Below are 27887 nucleotides of genomic sequence, written 5' to 3' on the forward strand. Positions count from 1 at the left end.
ATGCATAAAGCATCCACACAATAAAGAGAAACAGGAACTCAATAGTGTGGATGCCTCCAGCATCCACACAATAATAATAATAAGAATAACTAGAAAAATTTGCATTTCCTGCGAAAATGCAGTGTGGATGCTGTAAAGCTGAAGCTGTCAGCTGAAACTAGCTGAAAAAGCTGAAAAGTTGCAGAAGTTGTAAAACCTTTGCAAAAAATTGTAATAACTTTGCAGAAGCATAAGAACTTAGCAAAAATGTAATTACTTAGCAGAACTGCAATAACGTAAAGAAAACATAATACTTGGCAGAAATACAATAACATAGCAGAACTTAGCAGCAGAAATTAGAATAAATATTGTAACTTAGCAGAAACAAGATAACTTTTCAGAAATACAGGATTTTAGCAAACATGGTACAAGATTACATAGATACTTTATTTAAACAAAAATACCTAAACATTGCACAAATACTGTGATTTAGGACAAATGCTACAACATAGCAGAAATGCTGTAATTCAGCAAATATATTATGCTATGGCACAAATAGAAAGAATATGCTCAAATACTATGATTTTGCTCAAATAATATGATTAAGCAATAATACTAAGATTTAGCAGAAATACTGTATTTAGCACAAACACCGAAAAGTAGCAGAAATACTGTAATTTAGCATAATAGTAATAACTTGCACAATTACAAATATGGACATGGTAAATGGCCTGTATTTATATAGCGCTTTTATGGTCCCTAAGGACCCCAAAGCTCTTTACATATCCAATCATTCACCCATTCACACACTGGTGATGGCAAGCTACGTTGTAGCCACAGCCACCCTGGGGCGCACTGACAGAGGCGAGGCTGCTGGACACTGGCGCCACCGGGCCCTCTGACCACCACCAGTAGACAACGAGTGAAGTGTCTTGCCCAAAGACACAACGACCGAGACTGTCCGAGCCGGGCCTCGAACCGGTAACCTTCCGATTACAAGGCGAACTCCCAACTTTTGAGCCACGATCGCCCCCATATATGGAAACACACATGCACAGAGACACACACAGGATCCAAGTCAATCAACCAGTGTAAATATATTGATTTTAAATCACACAATAAGAAACACCCATAAAAAGGCTCTCTCTCCCTCTCTCTCTGTCATACACACAGACACACACACACACACACACACACACACACACACACACACACGCGCAGCAGCAGCAGAAGCAGAAGCAAGTGAACAAACAGGGGCTGTACATACAGTGTTTCCTGTATGTTTCTAGGTGGGTCAAAAAGCCTGGAGCTGCTTTATTTGAATCCACCAATCAGAAAGGCTATGTACTTTTTCCCGCCAAAACAGGTGCACCTGTTTTTACACACGCAGCACAGAGACAGGATTTGTGCAGTCTATTTTTCATAGTGAGGACTCCTCTCAAACAAATGGCTATAATTTCCTTACCAGCTGCGCCACTGGGAAAGACAGTGAGCTCTTGGGAAACAGGGTGATGAGCAGTCAGAATTAGATCGCGGTGAGAGGCAAAGAGCGCCGTTTTTTGGAGTTACAAAACGTCGTGTAACTCAAAAACTAGGTGGACTAGAAGCATAATTCTTGTATTGGGTGAATCAGCGGACTTTGGTGTACTTTGACTGCGATTTTCATTGCTCTTTGTACATCCGTCGCTGAGATATGACGTGAGAAGAAACGGCAGACCTCAGATATGATTGGCTGGCTGGGAAGCCGTGCAGGCCCTGATATGTAAATTTGAATGTCTCAGTCCTCACAGAGGACCTGGCAAAAATATATAGAAATAGTATGATTAAGCATAAATACTACATTTAGCAGAAATACTGTATTAAGCGGCACGGTGGTTAGCACTGTTGCCGAACAGCAAGAAGGTCCTGAGTTCAATTCCACCATCAGGCCGGGGTCTTTCTGTGTGGAGTTTGCATGTTCTCCCCGTGTTGGCGTGGGTTCCCTCCGGGTACTCCGGCTTCCTCCCACCGTCCAAAGACATGCAGCTTGTGGGGATAGGTTAATTGGATAATCCAAATTGTCACTAGGTGTGAATGTGAGTGTGAATGGTTGTCTGTCCTTGTGTGTTGGCCCTGCGACAGACTGGCGACCTGTACCCCGCCTCTCGCCCTATGATAGCTGGGATAGGCTCCAGCGCCCCCCGCGACCCTGAAAAGGATAAGCAGAAGCGAATGGATGGATGGACTGTATTAAGCACAAATCCTATAAAAAGCAAAAATACTGTACTATGATTTGGTAGAAAAACTATAATTAATCAGAAATACTATATTTGGCAGAAATACTGTAATCAGCACATATACTGTAACATTTTAGAAATTCCTCCACTTAGTAGTAATACTATAACATAACACAAATGTTATGATGAGTTGAGCGGCTGGTACTCTGGTGCAGTCAGCACAATCTGGAGTTGAACACTCTTAAAACTGTAGAGATGACAGTGGACTTCAGGAGACATCCCTCAACTCTGCCCCCCCTCATCATATCAGACAGCCCTGTGTCGACTGTGGAGATCTTCAAGTTGCTGGGTACCACCATCTCCCAGGACCTGAACTGGGAGACCAACATCAACTCCATCCTCAAAAAGACCCAGCAGAGGATGTACTTCCTGAGACAACTGGGGAAGTACAGTCTTCCACAGGAGCTGCTGATCCAGTTCTACACTGCAGTCATTGAGTCTGTCCTGTGCTCCTCCATCACAGTCTGGTATGGTGCAGCCACTAAACAGGACAGGTGCGGACTGTACGGGCAGCAGAAAGGATCATCAGCGCCCCCCTGCCCTCCATCCAGGATCTGTACCTCTCAAGAACCAGGAAACGCGCAGGGAAAATCATCACAGACCCCTCACACCCTGGAAACAGACTTTTTGATCTGCTGCCCTCTGGCAGACGGTACAGAAGCCTGCAGACCAGGACCACCCGACACAGGAACAGTTTCTTTCCCCTCACCATCTCCCTTCTAAACAGTTGAACTGTCACACTCCTCCCACTGCCAGACTGCAACTGCACCTTATGTACATTCTGTAGTATTCATTCCACCTCATTTCATTTCTGTATTTTATGTATATACGTTTAGATTAGTTTTTTATAGTTGGTTTACACAGCTTTGTGTATGTATGTGTATGCATGTGTAATGTATATATAGATACGTGTGTGTGTGTGTGTGTGTGTGTGTGTGTGTGTGTGTGATTTGCATTGCTGTGCTCGAGAGCCACCATCTACCGGAACCAAATTCCTTGTATTTGTCTGCACATATACTTGGCCAATAAACACGATTCTGATGATTTGGCACAAAAACCATGATTTGGCAAAAATACTATGATTTAGCAGACATACTATGATTGAGCAGAAGTACTAAGATGTAGTAAAAGTACTTTGATTTAAGAGAAATCCAATTAGGGAGGAGTAATACTTTAAAATGGGAGAAATATTGATACACACACACATTCACAGAGCCTAAAGGGAAGAGTATTTGTGCCATGGAGTGTTAAGAAGAATCTGAGGTCCATATTAGAAAAGCTGGTTAAAAGTTTTCAGAATTGTAATAAATGATAAATATGAATTAGTGGTCTGTGATAGTGTATTAATTTGTAGGGCAAAAAACAGGTTGTCTAAGGTGGAGTTGAACCCACGACCTTCGGGTTGCAGACCTGTGTCATTACCAGCTGCGCCACTGGGAAAGACAGAGAGCTCTTGGGAAACAGGGTGATGAGCAGTCAGAATTAGATCGCGGTGAAAGGCAAAGAGCGCCGTTTTTTGGAGTTACAAAACGTCATGTAACTCCAACACTAGGTGGACTAGAAGCATAATTCTTGTACTGGGTGAATCAGTGGACTTTGGTGTACTTTGACTGCGATTTTCATTGCTCTTTGTACATCCGTCGCTGAGATATGACGAGAGAAGAAACTGCAGACCTCAGATATGATTGGCTGGCTGGGAAGCTGGCAGAAATATATAGTAATAGTGTGATTAAGCATAAATACTACATTTAGCAGAAATACTGTATTAAGCACAAATCCTATAAAAAGCAGAAATACTATATTAAGCAATATAAATATCCTATAAAAATGGTATAAAAAGCAAAAATACTGTAATATGATTTGGTAGAAAAACTATAATTAATCAGAAATACTATACTGGGCAGAAATACTATATTTAGCACAAATCTTATAAAATAGCAGAAATAGTATGATTCAGCACAATAGTAATAACTTAAACAGAAAAATTGGAAAAGCAAAATGGACAGCTGAAAAAATGCTGAACATGCTAAGGGTCCTTCAAATGTACTTGTTAAATTAAAAAAAAAAAACTCAGCAAAAAAAGTGTAACAGTCACACAATCACAAATATGGAAACATATGGAAACACACATGCACAGAGAGACACACAGGATCAAATTCAGTCAACCAGCCTAAATATATTGAATTTAAATCATACAATAAGATGCTCCCATAAAAACTCTGTCTCGCCCTCTCTTTCTCTCTCTCTGTCACACACACACACACACACACACACACACACACACACACACAGGGAGAGAAAATCAAGTTTCTAGCTCAATCAAGCAGCCTGGGAGCTGCTAAATTTGAATCCACCAATCAGAGAGCCTGTGTACTTTTTCCCGCCAAAACAGGTGCAGCCGTTTTTACACACACAGAGCACAGAGACAGGATTTCTGCAGTGAATTTCTCATAGTGAGGATTCCTCTCAAACAAATGGCCATAATTTCCTAACCGTAGGGGCTAGAACAGTCATTCTTACACCGTTTTGTTCAGAAGAGATGGGGGAATCTTAAAGTGTTGACACTTTATCATTAAAATATGAATTATTGAAGATATTTGACTTCTAATGCACCATAACTGAGTAGAGGCAAGCGAAAACTGCCTTGGCTTGCCCTCAAACAACGCTTTCTAACTCTAAATCTATTTGGAGTATTGATATCATTCTTTCACCGTAAGAGACAGCAGACTTTGGTGAACAATCATGGAAATTTTCAGGTCTCTGTGGAAATCCATCAAAAAGATATGACGAGAGAAAAAAGTGCCTCATTTCCAGAGTTTGAAATCTGAAGAAATCTGAGCGAGGGACAAATTTCCTACCCTCAAACAAACCCAATTCATGGCCAAATGGTAATAGATGAGAAAAAAATTCTTGAATTGTGAGTGTCAGGAGTGTCTGAAGATATACTGGGACAAGCCTCATGTTTTAACTTCGCTTCGTTAAGGAGATATGACGATTCGAATATGCCTCTCATTACAGAAATCAAGCTGTGATTTTGAACAAGCTCTCCATTGACTTTCTATGGGGATTTTTGAGACTTTGTGTTGGTCTGAGGAGATTTGCCAAAATTCTATAAATCCCACAACAATGATAGTGACATTTTCTGAAAGCCAGCAAAAATACCTACGTTTTGATGTATAATTTGTGGGAGTTGAGTGAAAATTAATCAAGTAGCAAGAAGTTGTTCGGACATGAAGAGAAAATTGCCAAAGGTACAGTGGCTCACTTAGAACCAACTGCATAGCAACCATAACAACGCATGTATTTTGTGAAAAATCACAAAGATGAAACTCAAAACTTAAAGAGGGATAAGATGAAAACGGTAACAGATATGAAAAAGCTGAATCATTAATGAATAGCCCAATAATTTGTGAACATTTTAAAGTTTGAATGGTTGTTCTAGGTGAAAGTATGAGAAAGTAGTTAAGTTTCAAAAACGAGCAAGTTTTAGCAGAATTGCAGAAATTTCCCATTCATTTCAATGGGACAAATTAAAGGAAAAAAGCTTAATATTTTAAAAAGTATAACAGCAAAAAATACCAAAAGTCATAGCACACATTAGCAGAAATAGCAGAATAGTTTAAAATTTGAACGGTGAAAATCGGCTGAAAATTGTGAAAGTAGTTAAGTGCCAAAAAACGTACAAAAAGTGGCAACTGGAATAATAAAGAACTAGAAAAATTTGCATTTCCTGCGAAAATGCAGTGTGGATGCTTTAAAGCTGAAGCTGTCTGCTGAAACTAGCTGAAAAAGCTGAAAAGTTGCAGAAATTGTAAAAACTTTGCAGACGCAAAGGAACTTTGCTAAAATGTAGTAACTTAGCAGAACTGTAGTATCTTAGAGGAAACATAATACTTGGCAGAAATACAATAGCATAGCAGAACTTTGCAGAAATATTGTAACTTACCAGAAACACGATAACTTCTCAAAAATACAAGAATTTAGGAGAAATAGTATAAGATAACAGAAAGAATATATTTAGCCAAAAATACTTAAACATTACAGAAACACTATGATTTACAAAAATAGTACAACATAGCAGAAATGCTGTGATTTACCAGAGACACTGTGATGAACTATGAATATTGTAATTTTAAATGAATACTATGTTTTAGCACAAATACTGTAATTTGACAGAAATACTGTCATTTGGCAGAAATACTATGTTTCAGCAGAAATACTCTGGTTTAGCACAAATATTATAACATAGCAGAAATACCTCCAAAAGTTTTATCAGTTCATCTGGACGTAGCGTTTTGTGGGAGAAACGTTTCGTCACTCATCCAAGTGACTTCTTCAGTCTCAGCTGACTGCAGGTTTCCCCAAACCTTATAAACAGTACATTTGCATAATGACTGAAACCAGCCCACAGAAGGAACAATGGGCTGTGAGGTCAGTTCCTTAATCATAATTATGCAAATTCCCATGACCATTGATCAACAATCACTGACCAAAACCCACTGATCAAAGACCACTGATCAATGGCCATGAGTACCATTCACAGAGAGTTGGGGAATGGCTGCAATCACAGCATTGTAAGATGGCGAAAGATGTACCCTTAGGCCCCCTCCTCGATTCAGAAATGGTCTTTCCCTTTTCACGTAAATGGCCTCCTTGACTCCGCGCTCAAACCAGCATTCTTCCCTGTCCAGGATGTGTACATCCTCATCCTTGAAAGAGTGTCCACTGGCCTGTAGCTGTAAATAGACTGCAGAGTCCTGGCCTGACGAGGTTGCTCTTCTGTGTTGTGCCATCCGCTTCGCCAGAGGTTGTTTGGTTTCCCCGATGTATAAATCCTGGCAATCCTCCTGGCACTTAACAGCGTACACTATGTTACTCTGTTTGTGTTGGGGGACCCGATCCTTGGGGTGGACCAGTTTTTGGCACAGCGTGTTTTGGGGTTTAAAAGCCACAGAGACCCGGTGTTTCGAAAAAATGCGTCTCAACTGCTCCGATACTCCTGACACATATGGGATCGCTACAGGTTTTCACCTGGGCAGCGGTTGTCCTTCTCTCCTGGATCGGCTGGAGCTTTCTTTAGGCGCCTTCCCAGCTTTGACAAAAGTCCAGCTGGGATAACCACATTTACTCAGGGCCTTCTTGATGTGCTGTTCTTCTGCCTCCCTGGCCGCTGTGTCTGTGGGGATGGTGTTCGCTCTGTGTTGTAGCGTCCTGATGACACCCAGTTTGTGCTCCAGTGGATGATAAGAGTCAAACCTTAGATACTGATCCGTATGTGTAGGTAGCAGAAATACAATTATATAGCAGAAATGCTATATTTAGAAAGAAAAATATAATATAGTAGAAATACTATGATTTAGCAGAAATACTGTAATCAGCACATATACTGTAACATGACAGAAATTCCTCCACTTAGTAGTAATACTATAACATAACACAAATGTTATGATTTGGCACAAAAACCATGATTTGGCAAAATACTATGATTTAGCAGAAATACTAAGATGTAGTAAAAGTACTTTGATTTAACAGAAATACAATTATGGAGGAGTAATACTTTAAAATGGGAGAAATATTGATACACACACACATACACAGAGCCTAAAGGGAACAGTATTTGTGCCATGGAGTGTTAACAAGAATCTGAGGTTCATATTAGAAAAGCTGCTAAAATCATAAAAGTTTGCAGAATTGTAATAAATGATCAATATGAATTACTGGTCTGTGACAGTGTATGAATTTGTAGGTAAAAAACCATGTTGACTAAGGTGGAATTGAACCCACGACCTTTGGGTTGCAGACCTGTGTCATTACAAACTGCGCCACTGGGAAAGAGAATGAACGCCTGGAAAACAGGGTGATGAGCAGTCAGAATTAGATCGCGGTGAGAGGCAAAGAGCGCCGTTTTTTGGAGTTACAAAACGTCGTGTAACTCAAAAACTAGGTGGACTAGAAGCATAATTCTTGTACTGGGTGAATCAGCGGACTGTGGTGTACTTTGACTGCGATTTTCATTGCTCTTTGTACATCCGTCGCTGAGATATGACGAGAGAAGAAAGGGCAGACCTCAGATATGACTGGCTGGCTGGGAAGCCGTGCAGGCCCTGATATGTAAATTTGAATGTCTCAGTCCTCAGAGGATTGGCTGCCTGGGGACCTGGCAGAAATATATAGTAATAGTATGATTAAGCATAAATACTACATTTAGTAGAAATACTATAAAATGGCAGAAATACTATAATTAAGCAGAAATACTATATTTGGCAGAAACACTATATTTAGTACAAATCTTATGAAATAGCAGAAATAGTATGATTTAGCAGAAATGCTGTATTTGGCACAAATAGCATAAAATAGCAGAAATAGTATGATTTAGCAGAAATGCTGTATTTAGCACAAATACTGAAAAGCAGCAGAAATGCTATGACTTAGCACAACAGTAATAACTTATAGAAAAATTGGAAAAGCAAAATGGACAGCTGGAAAAATCCTGAACATGCTAAGGGTCCCTCAAATCTAATTGTTAATTGAAAAAAAAAATCAGCAAAAAAAGTATAACAGTCACACAATCACAAATATGGGCACATATGGAAACACACATGCACAGAGAGACACACACAGGACCAAATTCAGTCAACCAGTCTAAATATATTAAATTTAAGTGATATAATAAGATGCTCCCATCAAAAGGCTCTCTCTCGCTCTCTCTCTCTCTCTCACACACACACACACACACACACACACACACACAAACACACACACACACACACACAGGGAGAGAGAAGTACGTTTCTAGCTCAGTCAAGCAGCCTGGGAGCTGCTGAATTTGAATCCACCAATCAGAGAGCCTGTGCACTTTTTCCCGCCAAAACAGGTGCACGCAGCACAGAGAGACACAGGACTTTTGCAGTCTATTTCTCATAATGACGACTCCCCTCAAACAAATGACCATAATTTCCTAACCGTAGGGGCTAGAACGGTCATTCTTACACCGTTTTGTTCAGAAGAGATGGGGGAATCTTAAAGTGTTGACACTTTATCATTAAAATATGAATTATTGAAGATATTTGACTTCTAATGCACCATAACTGAGTATAGGCAAGCGAAAACTGCCTTGGCTTGCCCTCAAACAACGCTTTCTAACTCTAAATCTATTTGGAGTATCAATATCATTCTTTCACCGTAAGAGACAGCAGGCTTTGGTGAACAGTCATGGAAATTTTCAGGTCTCTGTGGAAATCCATCAAAAAGATATGACGAGAGAAAAAAGTGCCTCATTTCCAGAGTTTGAAATCTGAAGAAATCTGAGCGAAGGACGAATTTCCTACCCTCAAACAAGTCTAACTCATTTCAGAACGGTAATAGGTGAGAAAAAAATTCTTGAATTGTGAGCGTCAGGAGTGTCTGAAGATATACGGGGACAAGCCTCATGTTCTAACTTCGCTTCGTTAAGGAGATATGACGATTCGAATATGCCTCTCATTAGAGAAATCAAGCGATGATTTTGAACAAACTCTCCATTGACTTTCTATGGAGAGTTTTCAGACTTTGTGTTGGTCTGAGGAGATTTGCCAAAATTCTATAAATCTCACAACAATGATGGTGACATTTTCTGAAAGCCAGCAAAAATACCTACGTTTTGATGTATAATTTGTGTGGGTTGAGTGAAAATTGAGCGAGTAGCAAGAAGTTGTTCGGACATGAAGAGAAAATTGCCAAAGGTACAGTGGCTCACTTAGAACCAAGTGCATAGCAACCATAACAACGCATGTATTTTGTGAAAAATCACAAAGATGAAACTCAAAACTTAAAGAGGGATAAGATGAAAACGGTAACAGATATAATAAAGCTGAATCATTCCTGAATAGCCCAATAATTTGTGAACATTTTAAAGTTTGAATGGTTGTTCTACGTGAAAGTAGGAAAAAGTAGTTAAGTTTCAAAAACAAGCAAGTTTTAGCAGAATTGCGGAAGTTTCCCATTCATTTCAATGGGACAAATTAAAGGAAAAAAGCTTAATATTTTAAAAAGTATAACAGTATAAAATACCAAAAGTCATAGCACCCATCTCCAGAAATAGCAGAATAGTTTAAAATTTGAACGGTGAAAATCGGCTGAAAATTGTGGAAGTAGTTAAGTGCCAAAAAACGTACAAAAAGTGGCAACTGGAATAATAATAAAGAAGAAAGAGAAACAGGAAAACAATAGTGTGGATGCCTTAAAGCATCCACACAATAATAATAATAAGAATAATAAATCCGACGAATAGTAATATGTGTGCCTCTTGGCATAGGCACACATAATTAAAAATAATAGAAAAAGTGGTGATTTTTTTATACATTTCCGCTATAAAATAATGTCAAAATGTATGATGTATAAAAAGTTCATCAAAATGCAAGAAATTAAGTAGAGCTCGACCAACATGTCAGTCTAATATTAGACATCTGCTGATATGTCAGTATCGTATGGTGGCCCTGAGAGGCCAAAAGGACTTAAGAAAACACCAGGAATAAGAAAAACGCTGCAAAAGAACACAAAACACAACGGAAATAGGAAAAAACAGATTTCCAAAAGCACAGGGGAAATGTTTCCGGGGAGACAATAACCTGACGGACCAGTTGCAGGAACCAAAACATGCTAGGTAAGTGTGTTTTAATCTGATGATAGATCCTCCACTTATTTTAAGTGTCTCCCAGCGCAATGCTTAGCATATTTTGGTTCCTGCAACTGGTCCGTCGGGTTATTGTCTCCCCAGAAACACTTCCCTTGTCCTTTTGGAAATCTGTTTTTCCCTATTTCTGTTTTCGTTTTTCCTCTTTCTGTTGTGTTTTGCGTTGGTGTTTTCTTAAGTTGCAGTCCATTTGGCCTCTCAGGGCCACCGTAGTAACGGCATTTATAATAATGTATACTTTACTGATCCCCGTGGGGACATTCGTCTCTGCATTTAACCCATTCACTCAGTGAAGCAGTGAGTATAATGACTGATAAGCAAAAAACCTAAAAAGTAAAGGTAAGACAGGAGAAATGACAATAAAACAAAATTAATTTTAAAATGAAGGATTTGAAGGATTTGATCAAATCCTTGCTCACATCTATTGTAATTGTAACTTTAACATGTTTGACAAAAATACACGTTTTTTTTCTTCGCTGGAAAGAAACCAGATCAGTTAAAGCACGATCTCAGGTGTGACTGCAGTGTAAAGAGGAAAAGCTTCGTTCCTGACAAATCTGATAAAAAGCCTCAGTACATGTTTTTCTCTAAATAAAATGCAAGCATAACAATACATTTCCCCCCAAAGCCATTAGGTTGCTTCTGTCACACTCATTTCAAACACAGAGCCTGATAAACATCAGCGTTACCGTGTGAGCAATTGCTCCACTGTAAAGCTCTACCTTCATAAAATCCAAGTCTCTGACCAGATATATGCAGATAAGAGCCAGTTATTCACTCTGAGCTGACGGGCTGCTTTCATTCTCAGAAAAAAAGAAAGAGGCACCTAATAAGCTCTCAGTCGTTGAATTTGGTGCACGTTATGGTTGTGATATGGTCTGGGAACATGTGGGTAATAATCACAAACTAAAAGACACCTAACCCTACAACCTATGTAGCCATGAATTTATTAAGAGAGACCTCGCAGTTATACAAGATACGTCAATTGGTTTCTAAGGTGCCATGAAAAATGAGTTATCTTATGTGAAGTCTGCTGTCTGTGCATAAACCAAGGTCGGGGCCAGTGAAAGGAACACTAACGTACATGTTTAGTGAGCTGCACTCATGGCTCAGGAGCCACAATTCAATATTGTAACACCTGAACTCCACAGGTTGAAATAGTTTGCTAAGAGTAAAGGATTTGAAATGCGCTCTAATAGTAACCACAGCTACGGTTAATCACACTTTGAATCACAGGGACTTGAGATCTTTGGCTGTGTTTGTGAGTCAGCCAGCAAAGACTGACGCAAGCAAAACTTTTGAATCAAATCCAAGTCCGACAATATCTTTCACTCTGAAAGGCTCGATGACAATTCCTCATTTCCAATCCAGACGGCACAATATCCATATTTTCACTTCCCTCGGTGAATTTAAAAGGGCCCCAGCTAAAAGACGCTGATGAAAAAGTCCTGCTTGATCTACATCAGAATGGGTTCATTTCTTCATCAGATTATAGCTTAACCCACCAGACTAGCCTTTGTATAAGCTACTTCTTTATGTGTAATCTACTTTAACAGTCTCAAGTGTTTGTTTTTATTGAAACCTTCTTATTTTCTCAAATGCTCTTACTTTTAGCGTGACCCAGTGTTGGAGTGACACATTAGCATAATGCTAATTCTTTTGACAGTATTAATAATAATAACTATTTCAAATTTTGCTTCATCATATGGGGGTTTGCCTTACATTATACCGCACTTTTTAAAGCTTGTTGTTGTGGACTAGCACCACACGATCGCATCCTTCTGAGCACACATCAGTCACGGCTGGTTAATGACCCAGAAAATCACTGCACTCATACTGTAGTGTGACTGCTTGAGCAAGTTAAGTTAATATATATTTGTTGGAACATGGATTGAATAACTCATCATGGAATAACAGAGATCATTAAAACGTGATATTTTTGGATTAAGTGACATTACTGAGTTCATTATACGAAAACTAAACTAAAAACTAAAACTTCATGTGAAAAAACATTTTATTCAGCTAAAAATAATAATAAAAAATGATGAAATAAGATAAAAATACAGACGAAATAGTTTTCTTGTTAATCTGGAAACATTTGTTATGATAACTCAGATGATGACGATGATGATGTGTTCACTGAGCACGCACGATTTCCTCTGTGTTGAACAAAAGGAGATTTTCATGTAAAGACATAAATTTAGCACTGTTGCCTCACAGTGAGGGCTTCCTAGGGTTAAAAGGAGGTTAATGTTATTTGTCTCTGACAGCCTTAATCTAAAAAAGTTTACTTCCTTAAATTAAAAACAAAAAACTGCTCCTTTCAGCTCCTTTCCAGATACAATTCCAAAGGAATTCGTGTTTCCTCCTGGCATCAAACCAGGAATCTTTCACTTAGGTTAGATAAAAGTGTAAACCACTATTGTGACAGTATGGAGTGACGAAGAGGACCCAAAATGCAGACACAAAGGAACGTGGAAGACAACTTGAATATTAACAGAAAGTGAACCGTTTATAAGGTTGATAAAAGATTACAAAACAAAAGGCAGAGGTGAAGCTAAACAATAACCTAAACTGGGGAAACTAAAGATAAACATAAAAAAACAAACATGAAACTTGACGTGGATACAAAAATCAAATGATTAGTTCATTAGCAGGCCTCTGGAGAGCTTTAAGACATGTTGGGGAGGTCATTTAGCCATTTAAATCAGTTGTGTTGGATCAAGGACACATCTAAAACCTGCAGGACACCGACCCTCGAGGCCTGGAGTTCGACCCCTGTGACATAAAGGGTGAGGGAAACTTAAATACAGGGGTAGAAAACACGAGGGGAAATCTAATAAACAAATGAACTTAGCTAACCTAAAGAACTTAAACATAAACATCAACATCCAAAAAAACTAAAACTTAAAACGCTGGGTCAACAGACCCAGGAACGTGACAACTACACTATTATAAACTTTATACAAAAATAGGAGTGAATTATTAAAAATGAAAATTTGCATATCAATTAAAAGAGCCCATGCAAGTGTAACATAAAAAAATCAATGTGACTCCCTAATAATGAATAAAATGTACAAGTTGAACAAACAAAAAGAAGGTAAGCTGAGCATGTTAAGGATATAAAATCTATCATCAAATTTATGAGAAGGCCCTGCATTATAAATGGGTTTCTAATAGTGATTTAAAGAAACCACTGACCAAGCAGGCCAGAGTGAGTCTGGCAGGTCGTTCAACAATCGAGGAGCCCAAACAGAAAACGCTCGATCGTCATTTATCTTTAAACGTGAGGCTGGAACAGTTAGCGGGATCTCAGGCTGCACACAGGTCGGTACAGGAACGGCAGCTCTAGTCTGCACTCTGGAGCCAGGCCATGAAGGGCTTTAAAAGGAGTCAGTAAAATCTTAAAATCAATTCTGAAACAAACGAGCAGCCATCGTAGACTCGTTAAAACCAACCTTGACGCTGCATCCTGAACAGTTTGAAGTCTATTCATTGATTTCTGATTGATACCTCTTAAAAACAGACCATTACAATAATGCAAAGATGACATAAAAGCATGAATTTACAGCCAGTCCAGATTGTTATTTTTTTCAGTGTACAGTGTGTATTTCAGCAGAAGTTAGTTTCTATGCTGGTGACAGGAGGAGGAGGAGGAGGAGGGGGGCTGAGTGCTGACTCAGTCTGTCCCCTGAGCCTTGACTTCTCTGGAGCACGAGCATTACTCACTAAATTTTCTCCAGTATGTTGTTACAGCTGTGCGTGGCATCGTGCCATCCTATAACACCGATAGTATCGTCTTTGCTCCTGAAGCCGTTTGCTTATTAGAAACTCCTCGCGATCATAATGAAAACAAAAGCCCGATCTCACATTGGTCCCAGCGCTGTGTGCAATTCCATTGATTTGTTTGCGGTGCATCTCTACACCATGTTTGCACGTGCTGAGCGCCACATGGATCCCGAGATGCAGGTGTGCCAGTGCATCCAAGTGTGGGCTGCGAGGTTTGTGTGACTCGTACTACTGGCCGCCAGCACCCCTCTCTCCCTCAGAGAGAAAGGCACAGGCTGCCCGGTGCAGATAAAAGTGTGCAGATATTTCTGAGCTCTCCCGCTGAGGCAGGCTTTATCTGCAGACTCTCCTGTTGGTTGTGTTAGTCGAGCCCTGGGTAATATTAATACCCCACTAATGAGCCCCTTCCTTGAAGAATCCGGAAAACAATCGGCGGGGATGGGGTGGGGCTGTGTCGGCGTGCGTGCTGAATCAGTCCTCTCCCTTGTGCCACAACTTCCCTACGGCTTCCCGAGAATGCTCCAACAAAAAGGAGAAACGCAGCTCCGATCACATTAATCATGGCCTGTGGAAGCACCGGCAATTGCTCCAGGCGCACGAGAACGAAAGTATCGCACGAGAGGAAGATGTGGATGGAGAGCGTGGGGTGGAGGAAACAATGAGCTCAAATAGGTGTGTGTGTGTGTGTGTGTGTGTGTGTGTGTGTGTGTGTGTGTGTGTGTGTGTTATATCCCCCAAGCACACGGTAGGGAAGATGGCTAGTCAGGGAAGCTGTGTGTTGGTAAATGCCTAATGCAGGAGAACTCAGCCATCTGTGACTGTCAGGAGTGTGTGTGTGTGTGTGTGTGTGTGTGTGTGTGTGTGTGAGTCTCTAACACCATCCTTGGATGACGAGGCTGTATTGATTAACCCTGATGGTTCCGTGTTGCAGCCGATCAGCATTTCAGTGTGTCAGCACGCGGGCGATAAATGAGCGTGTGCGCTGTTGTAAGATATGCGAGTGCTTGCAAAGAGTATATTATGTAGGAGTGTGTGTTTATCATGTTAATGGGATTAGGTGCATTATGCTCAAATGAATAATTGCATGAAATGATTCATTTTTGTTTATGCTGAAAAAATCTGTGTGCGTGCATGCATTTCTGTGTGTGTGTGTTATGTGGCCTCGGTTAGCTCCAGATGAAGATGTCCGTCGCCGCTCTATCGGATCCCATCAGTATTCAGCGCCAGTGATGCCAGCCTTTTCACTTAAAGGGGAGCCGGGCACAATTAGCTGTTAACATTACATGGCAGAATTAAGCCCGGCCAGTATTCCCCAGGGAAATTAAACCACCGGCAAATCATTAAACCACAAGCTAAACATTAACAGCCATTTGCATTTTTATTGCACCTGAAAAGAATGTGCCAGGTCCATTATCTCTGAGAGACAGAGAAGGACTCCTTATTTATTATTGTTATGTTGTCTCTCGTGTGAAACACAATGGCATTTATACGGGAAAGAAGCAGCAAAACGAGAGGCTGGAGGTTTTTTGGTTTTTTTTTTTGGAGTGTTATGATTACAAATTCGAACAAGGCTGGCAGAGGATACAATGACTTGTTTGTTATGCAAATCCCGGTGCTTTCATCCCTCCCAAAAATAAACAATCCCAAACAGATGACAATTTGCAGAGGCGCTCAGCTGAGTAAGGCCAGCAGTTTGGTATTGACAGGTTCTTAGCGTCTGCAGTGTCACCGCTGCTTGAATGAAGAGGCTTTTAGGAGCAGGAAGTGGGTACAGTGCCACATAAGTGGTGATGAAGAGGTTCTGGGGAGAAGTGAGATCTTCCTTTCTAATCTCCCCTCTCTCCCGGGCAGGTGAGCGGGATGTGCGGACAGACTCCTCAGCGGGCCTCTCGCTCCGTCGGATCCCCTCCGTCCCAGCCTCCTGCCGCCGCAGCCGCAGCCCGTGGGGCTCAGCCGTCATCCTCGGACCCCGACGAGACGTTGGCAGACCTCCGCAGGTGAGGAAATCCGGCGCCGCAATCCAGACCGAGACCTCTTCATATGATGAAGCGGCTCTCTGTCTCTCCAGGGTGCCACGGGGGCAATATTTTTCCCTGACAGACAAATATTGCCCCTGACACTGTCGACAGGTCCCCTCCTGCTTGCGCGTGATGCGCTGGCTCGGTCTCTCTCCGCTTGAGCGTTTTTTTTAGCACTTCTGATGCAGTAACAGGCTTAAATGAACAGTGTAATGACGCCCAGCGGGGGCTGCTGGCCTCAGCAGCACAATGGCCAGATTAATGTCAATTAGGAATAGAGACACTGCTCATTTTGGCCTCTTTTATTCTCTCCTTCTCCAGGGGGATCTAATCGAGTTGCTTTCGCTGCTATCAAGCTGAATTCCGTCTCTCGCACTTTCCCTGCCTCCTTTCGCTTTTTCTGCTGTTTTCTGCTCCTCTCGCTGATGATGGTGTTAACTGACGTTTGTATTCTTTGCCTTTGTGTTTCAGGGACTTCATAACCAGCCTGAGAGGCTTCAGCTCCTTTTACAGTGGTCTCGGGGAGGCCTTATGCAGCCGCGAGCCTGCTCCAGCGAACCACTCCCTCTGCTGGAACGGGCAGGAGATGACAGACAGGTAACGCGGGGGCCTCGTTTTTGTTTGCAGACTGCGAATCAGCACTTCACAGTTTATTGGCTCTCTCTAAATGATCGCTTATACAAACGCTTTGCTCCCATTCTTGAATTCCCAGCCCTCCAGCTTCACATCTAGGAGTGTAGGTGAACTGAAGGGCTTCCCACAAAGCCCCCCCACTCCCACCGTCTCACCCACTGAGTGCGAGTGTAAATCTTGACTTTGGCTCTATGGGATGTTATTAATGTCAGGCACACTGTCACCTTCTTCTCGCTTAGTTAATTGCCGTTTCGATCGCTCTCTCCTCCTTCATCCAGCGTCTCCTGTGCACCCCGCAGAACAGCATTCGGTTTCCACAGTATTTCATTTCACCCCTGTCCTTTGGCTTCACACATCACAACTCTCAGCGCTCTTTCCGCCTGCACCGTCAGCTGGCCCCGATTTCAATTTGGCTCAGATAGTTACAGATATCATAGGATTTTTAGGCTTTTAAATCATGTGTGGAATTAAATCAGTGTAGATGCACAAATTTTCCTATAAAAGCACTGGGGGATGTTTTAACTCTTGTTCCCAAAGATGAAGGAGAATAAGTTCGGTACTTCTGGCACAAAGATATAAAAAAAGGAACCGAGTCTGAGGAGGAGATATCAGGCTGGCAAGGGGGCAGAGCTGTCCTGAGGGGATGATTACAAGCTGGACCAAGCAGTGCGACAGGAAGGTGCAGGGGAGGCAGGAACAGGAGACAAAATGATGGAGAGATTACAGTGTCTCGCGGCAAGCAATTCTCCATGTCACCTGCGAGGGCATATGTCTGCAGATTCACTCGGCTGCATTTTCACTCCGAGATTTGTTCTGGATCATCTTCCATTATCTCCCGAGATAGGACCTTCTTCAGAGCCAAATGTGGCATTCATTCAGTGCATTGTCTCATGCAGATAAATTTAGAGCGGGTGGGTGGGGAGGATAAGCACTGGAGGGGTCGGGTGCTGAATGTCTCTGATACTTGAGGAGTGATCTTTGGAGCTAAATGAGGCGCCTTTTATCGGGCTCTGTTTACCATCACACCTGGAAGCCAGATCAGAGGAGGAACACTTTTCACCACATCAAAGTGTTGCCGTGATAACTGTGATAAAAACGTAACGCCGTATCAACTCAAAACATTCCTCCTTTGGATCTAATGACAGTGTAAATTCATGCATGTGTGATAAGTGATTCAAAGATAAGATTCGGTGTCGACCGTGAATGTTTCATTTTGGGGACTGTGACGATGGAGACTGAGACGAGGTCAGAAGATGGAAAATCATTATCATATTTAGTTTTTCACTAATTGTTCTTGTTTGGAGATTTGTTTGTTTGTTTGTTTGTTTGAGAAAACACTCTTTCAGCTTTTGCTCTAAATTCATATTTCATATGAGCTTTGCTTTGAACCGCAGCTCACAAAGGTGGAATCATGCAGACTGGTCAGCATGAGTGCAAATGAGTCAGTGCTGTAGACCGTATATAAAAGATTCGTTTTTCTGAGCTGTGACTTTCAAACCTAAAGTCAGAGTTTCAGCTGCTGCCATGTTGAGTTTTACAGCCAGAAATAAGCAAATGTGGACCAGAAGGATAGCAGCAAGACTGAAAGGTAAGGTTTACAAGGTGGTAGTGAGACCTGATGTGATGTACGGTTTGGAGATGGGAGTGACCAGAATGGACAGCAGTAGAAATGAGACTATCAAGCTGGGAAGGTTTGAACATGTGCAGAGGGGGGATATACTGGAGAAAAAGTGTTGAAGCTGGAGCTTCCAGACAGGAGGAAAAGAAGAAGACCTCAGAGAAGACTCATGGGTGTCGTGAAGGAGATAGAGTGAGATGAAAACAGAAGAAAGGACATGAAGATAGGTAGCTGAGTTAGCTGTCCCTAGCCAGCTTAGCTAGCAAGCTGCATCCGTGAAGCACAGACACTTGCTGCAACAGGCACCAGCAGTATAAACACAGATAGGTGGAGTTGAGCTCTAGGTCACAGCCCAACTGTAAGCCTAAATCCACGTGGATGGGAGCCGGATTCAAGTGGCCACTAAAGGAACTGCAGTTTTTGTGACTTTAACTCTCAGTTTTCAGCCTCAGAGGCTGCCACGTGCTCCGTGCCCACTGTCATCCTTTAGCATTGTGTTAAATTATTTATAGTTGTCTGAGATCCTGCAGCACATGCTATGCTAAATGTCGTGTGAGGCCTTGAGTTGACTCAGATACGACTCTTTATGCTAAGATGCTGACAGCGGCAATGCTTTATAAATATATAGACACTTAAAGAATAACCAAGCCTAATGGGAAAGTTCAGAGTTTTTAAGATTGTATCAAATTTATTTTTTTAAAAATGGTTCTACTTAAAGAGGTGAAGAAAGCTGAAGTGTCACCAAAGGTATTTCCATTCTTTCTGAGCAAAACATGAATTTCCTCAGCAGATTTCATCTAATTGTGTAATCCCCAACTTTTCTTTACAAGGAAGAAATGCCATTAGTGCCAAACTGGGTCAATAAAAAGCAGAAATGGTTTGTTACACTCTGACAGACTCGACTGAATTCATGAGAGCTGTTGTGATGTGGTACAGCTATGTAAGAATTACTGTGGTCCCAAAGATATCATAGACAATAATGGATATCTGTATATATGTTTTTTTAATCACAGTTGATTTAAAGCAAATGATTTAGTACCTCCGTCAGCTATGGGTCTAGAACAGTTTCACCCCACCCTCAAACATTAACCTCATGGTTTAAAGTTAAGGCAACGTGATCTTCATAGTCAGTGTCATGTTTCGTCTGTGCATGTAGGGGAGCAAAACCAAATTTTACGGCAATCCATCAACAGTTTCTGAGGAAGTTCAACCTGGACCAGTGCAGACTGGCCAAGAGACGAGATAAGTCGTTTCAAGGAGCCATTAAAAGGGAACCATTATCCTCTTCCTTAGAGTCTCCCATGTGAATATGCTGTTACTGAGGTGGATGCTCATATTACAAATGGTCAGCGTTTCAATGATTTCAGCATATGTACAATAAATCCCATCTGCCAAAAGCTAAGGCTTTAAGGACGTTTATACCTGCCATGTGAACGGCACCGTCTGACAAACTTAACGTCAGACTGTCGCTAGCAGCACTTTCTGCCGGTCGTGCACCGCTTTTTGAAACCTGCTGCATTGTACCGTTGCTACGGCAGCTGGGTTGAACAAACGAGTGCATAATTGTGTCAGTTTTTACAACCATTTTAATGATACATCAGTACAGAAGAGCAGAGCTACTGATGATGTAAAGTAAGCAACTCCGCCCACCTGCTGTTCAAACTTGTCATTTTTAAGGAGTCAGCCAATTGGAAGAAATTTGGCTTAATTTAGCTTAAAGGACAGGGAAGGATTAAGGATTAAAGAATAATGAGGATTATGTTGAAGTTAGAATCATGCAGCGCTCCAAAAATAAAAGTATAGAGCATAATGCGCCCACTTTAATGAGACTCAAGTTCACCCACCCGCTGCTCAGTCCATCACAGCTGTTTGTATGAACTCTGAATTTTGTGTTTTCTCAGTGCGACATTAAAACAAAGGAACAGTGTTAATAATCACAAGTGTGTGTGTGTGTGTGTGTGTGTGTGTGTGTGTGTGTGTGTGTGTGTCTTAGACAAGATTCTTAGGCATGGAAAAAGGTGTTTGTATAAACGTGTGTGTGTGTGTGTGTGTGTGTGTGTGTGTGTGTGTGAATGTGGCTTGTAGTAGGAAGTGTTCTTCTACTTCTGCGGGTTATTTTGCTGCGAGAGGTGGCAGCCTCAGACTGGACCTAATGGCAGCGTGGTAATTAGTGTTACATTAGATTAAGTTATCGCAAGCATGAGCCGATGTGATCAGCTCTGCTGGCAGCGAACAATAACACAAGCAGGACTGGATAACGAGCCGAGAGTCGACAACTGAGACTGTCGGCGGTGAAAAACGGTTTAACGGTGAGACACGCTAAATTATATTGTGGTAAAATTATCTGACAGGCACTTATCATGTGAAACACTAACCTGCCTCGGCTTCTTATCGTCACTCAAAATCTCCCCGTCCTAATCCGCCCTCCTCTTAACCATATTTCCTCTTTTCCTCTGCTTAATTGATCACACGTTTTTCCATTATTCATGTGATAATTAGCAGCGAAGAAGGGATGAGATCATGGATAATAAGAAGAATAAATAACTGGGGAAATGTAATTTGAGTTTAATGAAAAGTCTGACTTGGAGGAGAACGAAAGACGGATGAAAAGAGACGGCAGCTCATAGGTGTGTGTGTGTGTGTGTGTGTGTGTGTGTGTGTGTGTTGGGGGAGTGTGTGTGTGTGTGTGTGTGTGTGTGTGTGTGTGTGTGTGTTGGGGAGTGTGTGTGTGTGTGTGTGTGTGTGTGTGTGTGTTGGGGGAGTGTGTGTGTGTGTGTGTGTGTGTGTGTGTGTGTTGGGGGAGTGTGTGTGTGTGTGTGTGTGTGTGTGTGTGTTGGGGAGTGTGTGTGTGTGTGTGTGTGTGTGTGTGTTGGGGGAGTGTGCACACAGGGCTGTTTAAAAGAGAGAGAACAAAGGATGACCTCATACTTTACACACAAACACACACGTGTGCACAGATTCTTTTTTCAAGGCTCCTTTTTCACTCTCGCTAATCTTTTTCCTCTAAAATAATTCGTCCTTCATCTTTTCAAACATTTACAACAACACAGCAGACGACATTTACGCTGCAGCGTGACATCCACTGCGGCACCTGAGAGAGACGTGTCTGACTCGGGTTCACCTAAACGTGCTCGTCTCAGTCAAGCAGAATTAGCCAGTCTCATCCTTCCGAGCGTGCGGTGAGGAAGGGGTTAAACCCTTGGGACTGTCAGAAGTGAAAAAAACACACCTGCAGGAAAGTCTCAACATGAAACACAACAGCTGTGGAGAAATCTACCTTTCAGACATCCCAGCTCCTCCTCTTGATAGTGTACACAAGTGTAAACAGAGCAGCACTTCCTCAGTCGTACATTTAGGCGTGTAAGAGCCTGCCCGTGTGCTGCTTCTACCTAAATATACCCTCACAGCTAAAGCAGGGCAAAAATACATCTCTGCTAATGTTCTCTCATTAACTTCAGATGATTAAAAAGCTACTAACTGAGCAGATAATGTGCATGAAATTAATCAGCAGCCAAACTTTACATGATAGTTCAAGATCTTTGGGGATGTTGTCGGCGCCCTTGAAACACTTAAAAATGTCACAGAGGGTGGTAATGTAACAGCCTGTCTCTTGAAGGCAGATGTTCAGAGTTAGCATGTGATGAGTGATGAATTGCAGCCTTTATAACTATATTAATAACATTAAGCTGTCTTTAAACAGCAGATCTCAGAAAAATATCAACCTGCCTCTGGTTTTGTAGCTGTAGCTTCTCCAGTGAGGGAAAAGTTGGTTTTTTGGTCAGAGCTCATTGACAAATGAGCTTTTTAGCTCAGGAAACTAAAACCCAGAAGACCTGCGATTCCTCTTATCAACACTAGATGGTGATAAAAGCCCTGTTTGTGTCTTCCACAAAGGTAGCTTAGCCTGAAGTCACTGAAGCTCTTCAGAGTTTCATCAACACAAGGCTTATTTAAGCATTTTCTTCCTGTCCTTTCAGATATCCTGGGCCCGGCCTAAAACGACTGCACCCCAGCTCAGAGTCCAGGAGCAACAAGCCGCCGGAGCCGGTCATCAGCCAGATCATAGACAAACTCAAACACATCAACCAGGTGAGCTGTGCTCTTTTATTTCCTTTATGGTTATAGCTCCAGCTCTGCAGAGGTGGGATAGTCCACTCTCCCATTAGCTCTGCTTCTTGGCTCACAGTTGGACGCTGATTCCCAAGCTGCTGGAGGCCCTGCTCTGCAGCTCCTGTGGGGGTCAGCACAAGCCAAGCAAAGATGTTAAATGAGGATGCTTTGTTTACTATTTTGCCCTTTTTTAAACACAGCAAAACACTTTTGACTGGAAACTGTTTAAAAAAAAAGCTCTTCCTGGACACAAATTCTCCCGCAGGGCAGCCAGAAAATGAAAGGATGCGTGTCCTCCATCCACAAAAGGCCCAGCTGTCATCAAGGCCGAAGCCCTTGTTTTTTTCCCACCACTTCCGCTGGCATGTAAACCACGGTCGGAGCAGGCTGGCTTTGTTCAGAGATGCAGGATCGAACTCATGTATCAGCCCACAGATCTGCCGGCACTTCCTGATTCTTGGTGGTTGCACTTGTAGCTGTCAACACTTCCAGCTGACTACCCCTCGCCCCCTCCCACATGCATACACACATATGTGTGCGTGTTAACACGAGTGTGTTTGAGCTTTAGGATGTTGTAGCCCTGTCTAGGTGGATTCCCCTGTTTAAAAGGGAACCTGGGAGATCTAAGAAGTAGCTCCGGACCCTTCTCCACTCCCTGCTGACAACCAGAGAGCCTCAAGAAAAAAAAATTCAGAGGGCTTTGGGTTGAAACGGTGTAATTCTATCATTTACTTCTGCAGTATTACTTCATTCATATGTGTCAGACGCCTCCTGCTGCCTTCAAACGCCACCATACATGATTCATCCTGGCTCTACATACGTTAGGCAGTTTAAACGCTCATTCCTAAAAATGTGGGTCTTATTTTTTTTTTATAGTTTTGGCCATCTTTTCTGTGAGCTGTGAAGACGTTGGACTCACCAGAGAAAGTTCCTGACATTCACTGGGGAAAGAAAAACTGTTTAACCATTTTATTTGGTGCTACAACGCAAAGAAAGCATAAAATGTCAATAATAATCCCTCAGTGCAGAGACCAGGATGGATGTTTTGTGTAATAATTTCAGTGTAAAAGTCAGTGTGATCACCTGACTGTGCATTTTTTGCCCTTTCAGGCTTCTTTGGAGCAATTTTGTACACTATTATTATAGGTAGGAGTGAGAGCCAAAATGACCAAAATAAAAGCCAAGCTGTAATAAACCTGAATTATCCTTTAAGCTTAAAAACACAGGACATACCCTTTAATGTAATAAGCCTTTCAAAACTTCCTGCATCGGCACGGATAAACAATTGTAGCCATATGATTACAAGCAGAGCTGCTGCAGTGCAGACTGTTTACCGTGTGGATCGAGTTCCTGATAGGCTTTTGATGAGATTTTGCAAGAAAATGCAGTTTAGTGAAATGACTGAGCTCATTGTGTTATAGACATTGAGACAATCCCTTGGAAGCATGAACTCAGTCAAGTCATATGTTCTCAGTAACCTAATTCCCATTTCTAATTGGCTCCCATGTTGTACTGATGATGTGGCAAACATGTGGACGTTTATGGGGTTTTGATTCTGTTTACACAATCGGTTAATATTTATGCAGATTGACCATTCGCAAGGGAGCTTTTAGTCTCATATCTGATGACCGTGCAGCAGAGTCAAGCGTGTTTCTGCTTCGGCTCCCCTTCCCTTCAGATCTTAACTTCAATAGTCTGGATTAACATCTGACAAAAGAATGACTGCACTTGATTGCATATTTCATGTGCAGTAAAACTGTTCATGGCTCACAGCCATGTTTTCCCTCCCCCCTTTTGTTGCAGAAATAGGATTAAACTAATATTTTTAAAACCAATCACCATTATACTTGGGCGTGCAAAATGACAGGAACACCTTGCAATGTTGTGCAATCTGCTGCAATAGTCCTGCTGTAAATCAGCCCACTGAGAAGTTTAAAGTATTGGAATTTTAGGGGAAGATGGCTCACCCGAGTTTATCTTGATAGTAATTTGTAATTTTCTTGTAACATCTCTTATCAAAACATATGAAACTAATTAGTTTTTATAAAAATAAAATTACTTTTGCTTTAGTTGGAGCTCTGAGACACAATAAAAGTGCTAATCTGCACAATGTCCATTTGCCTGATGTTGATGTTAACATGGTCATGGATCTAATGTTTATTATTGTCACTGTGGTTTTTTGGCATCTGTGTACGGGAGCTCAACCAATAAACTGGTAGAGTGATGTTAATAATGGGCGCTGACTCTAGAATACTGGTTATACTGTGGCTGCAAAACCAGCACAAACACTGACCCCTCCACCACTGTGCTTGACAGTTGGTAAGAGATGTGCTCTGTTCGCTTTTCTCCAAACATGGCGCTGTGCGTTACGGTCAAACATCTGCACTTTGGTCTCGTCTGTCCAAACAACATTGTTCCAGAAGTCCTGTGTTTTGTTCAGATGGAGCTTTGCAAATATAAACCATGCTGCCATGCTCTTTTTGGAGAGAGGACGCTTTCTCCTGGCAACTCTTCCAAACAGGCCATACTTGTTCAGTCTTTCTCTAGTTGTACTGTCATGAACTTTAACATTTAACATCCTGATTGAGGCCTGCAGAGTCTGAGATGTAGCTCGTGGCTTTTTTGCAGTATCTCTGAGCATTGCACGGTCTGACCTCGGGGTGAATTTTGTGGGCCGTCCACATATCTGAACGCTTCAGACCAGCAAACTGCAAAAACCAAACTGCTCACACTTGCAGATGATCAGTTAATGATCAATGATTAGCAATGCCTGGCTGCTACTTGCAATGTATTCAAGTTTTCACAGACTGCATAGAATTGTCCGTCCATTAGGGGCCAGTATTACCAGTTAAGATTTTACTCCCAGCCACAAGTGTTAACCCCCTGGTTGAGCTAACCTAACGACATACATGAATGCATACAAACCTTTTCAAAACTGTTGCCAGACTCAGTGGGATCCTTCCTTTGGGAGGCCAAGAATAACAATTTGTCAAATTTCAAATCTGAAACCAAGTTGTGTACCAAGTGACTTGGCAACATGACCATACCCGGAGCTACAATGCTAATATGTTTGAAAGGATACCTGCCAACAGGGAAGGATCAAGTCCCTCTTCAGCAGAGAGGCACAGCCTTAAACATACTTTCTAATCCTGCTAAATGTTTATTGAGTATATACCGCATTTCATGGTCCTGCTCTCTGCTTACATATTGTAAACAACCACCGAGGGCACTGGAGAAAGTGATGTTGTTCAGTTAAAAGCAGTTTTACAAGGTCTCCGCCTCCCCGCCAGTTGAAAGACCACCAGTTCCAGATGATGCAGGGCTAAAAGCAACTAATTAACCATGTGATATGAAAGAGTGGGGCTATGGCTCACAGATAATTACTTTCATCTGCCCTGTTTATATGCAAAGTGTATGAGGACAGGCCAACGGTGAGATAGTAATGTTGCGTAATGGTCCAGGAAGGCAAACAGCGGAGTGCCATGTTGATTAAAACCTGCAGTATTCACAGACGATCGTGCTCAGATGAATGTGCACATGTAAGTCCTGGATATGCATTCAGCTCTGCATGCTGGACAGGGGTCGCTTGCATACAGTCCTCTGCAAATCCTATAAGGCTCTTTTCTCCTGTGCACGTTTTCCATTTGAATGAACATTATTCTCCTTTTGGCTGTAGCAGCGAACACGAGCAACGGTTCTTCCAGCTCGTACTGACCCACTTTCAAAAAGCGAATCGCTCCCAGACCACAGTATGTAAGACTGTGTCGTAAAATATAGGGGGCTACACTCTCCAAGAGCGAGGGGGAACGTGGGACCCCTCCAAAAAATCTACTTCCTTCCAACTTTAATCCCCCTGATGTTTCATTCCTCCACTCTTAAGTGCTCCGTGACGATGGCCCTGTGAAATGCAGCTATGCGGCGGAAATGTGTCATTTCTCACGTTGTCAGTGTTGATCAGAGTATCAGCAGATACAGAGACAGTTTGGCAGGGGACCCCTTGCCTTTGTGCCTCTGTGAGGCTAAACTAAACACAATAAGAAGAGGAAAAAATTCAGAGCCGGTCGCCTCAGCTTATAAAACAGCGTTTTCTCACGCCTGAAGCGGTTGATGTCATGACTGAGTCGTAGCCAAGTTTAAAGTGAGCCACACACTATAAATGGATGAGGAGAAATGGCTTTCTCCTTCAGTTATTGCTTCCCGACTTGGAATCTTTAAACAGTGCGGGACTGTGAGGAGCCACGGACATTTTTGTGCATGCAAACACTGTGTGTAACAAATTCCCGTGTGAGGTCCTGTCTGTATATGCAATATGAGCTGATAAAGACGAGAGTGCTCGAGCTCGCTCTCTCCTCGGCTCTGACGTCAGGTTGGAGATATTCTTTTGATGCCAGACTGGCGATTCTTCCTGGTTTTCTTGCTGAGAAGTGGACTGTGTGAACGTGACTCTGCATTAACACTTTCGTTTTTCGTAAAGTTCCTGCGCACAGGGGACGTAGGGGCGTTAGCGCTCCTAAATTAGAACATATTATATTGATGATGTGTTCTTGTTCTGAGGGGATTAGTTTGTTTTTTTTGTTGTTTTTTCTGAACATCTGTTTAACTTCCCAGAGTATCAAGTTTCTCCTCTGAACAACTAATCTGGCAGGAGATGGTTGAGCTAGTGGCAAAATAGAGCAATTATGTGATTGGTCTTTGATTACAGAGCGTTTCATTTGTCAGATGAGTTTGCCATTTGGAGGGTCAGACCTCCTGGGATTATTCTGACAGCCCCCCTTTTCTGGCTACACGACACT

General features: G+C 41.9%; 1 protein-coding gene and 1 long non-coding RNA gene across 5 annotated transcripts in view; one reads left to right on the forward strand and one right to left on the reverse strand.

The window, feature by feature from the left end:
* The window catches only part of gpc3 (glypican 3), a 206204-nt gene that overhangs the window by 146276 nt on the left and 32041 nt on the right, over nt 1-27887 (forward strand). For 2 of the 3 annotated variants that reach the window (XM_019346170.1, XM_019346169.1), the window contains exons 4-6: nt 16567-16712; nt 17205-17330; nt 22962-23073. In XM_019346170.1, coding sequence (XP_019201715.1) covers nt 16567-16712; nt 17205-17330; nt 22962-23073 — 384 coding nt within the window. Of the gene's footprint in view, nt 1-16566; nt 16713-17204; nt 17331-22961; nt 23074-23359; nt 25246-27887 lie in introns of those variants that run through there. The other variant, XM_025898218.1, reaches the window with a different exon arrangement.
* The window catches only part of LOC102075823 (uncharacterized), a 41739-nt gene continuing 36933 nt past the window's right edge, over nt 23082-27887 (reverse strand). For both annotated transcript variants that reach the window (XR_002056657.2, XR_266717.2), the window contains exon 4: nt 23082-23215. This is a non-coding gene — a long non-coding RNA (uncharacterized LOC102075823). The remainder of the gene's footprint in view (nt 23216-27887) is intronic.

Source organism: Oreochromis niloticus, linkage group LG2 (genome assembly GCF_001858045.2).
Source record: "Oreochromis niloticus isolate F11D_XX linkage group LG2, O_niloticus_UMD_NMBU, whole genome shotgun sequence".
Classification (NCBI taxonomy): domain Eukaryota; kingdom Metazoa; phylum Chordata; class Actinopteri; order Cichliformes; family Cichlidae; genus Oreochromis; species Oreochromis niloticus.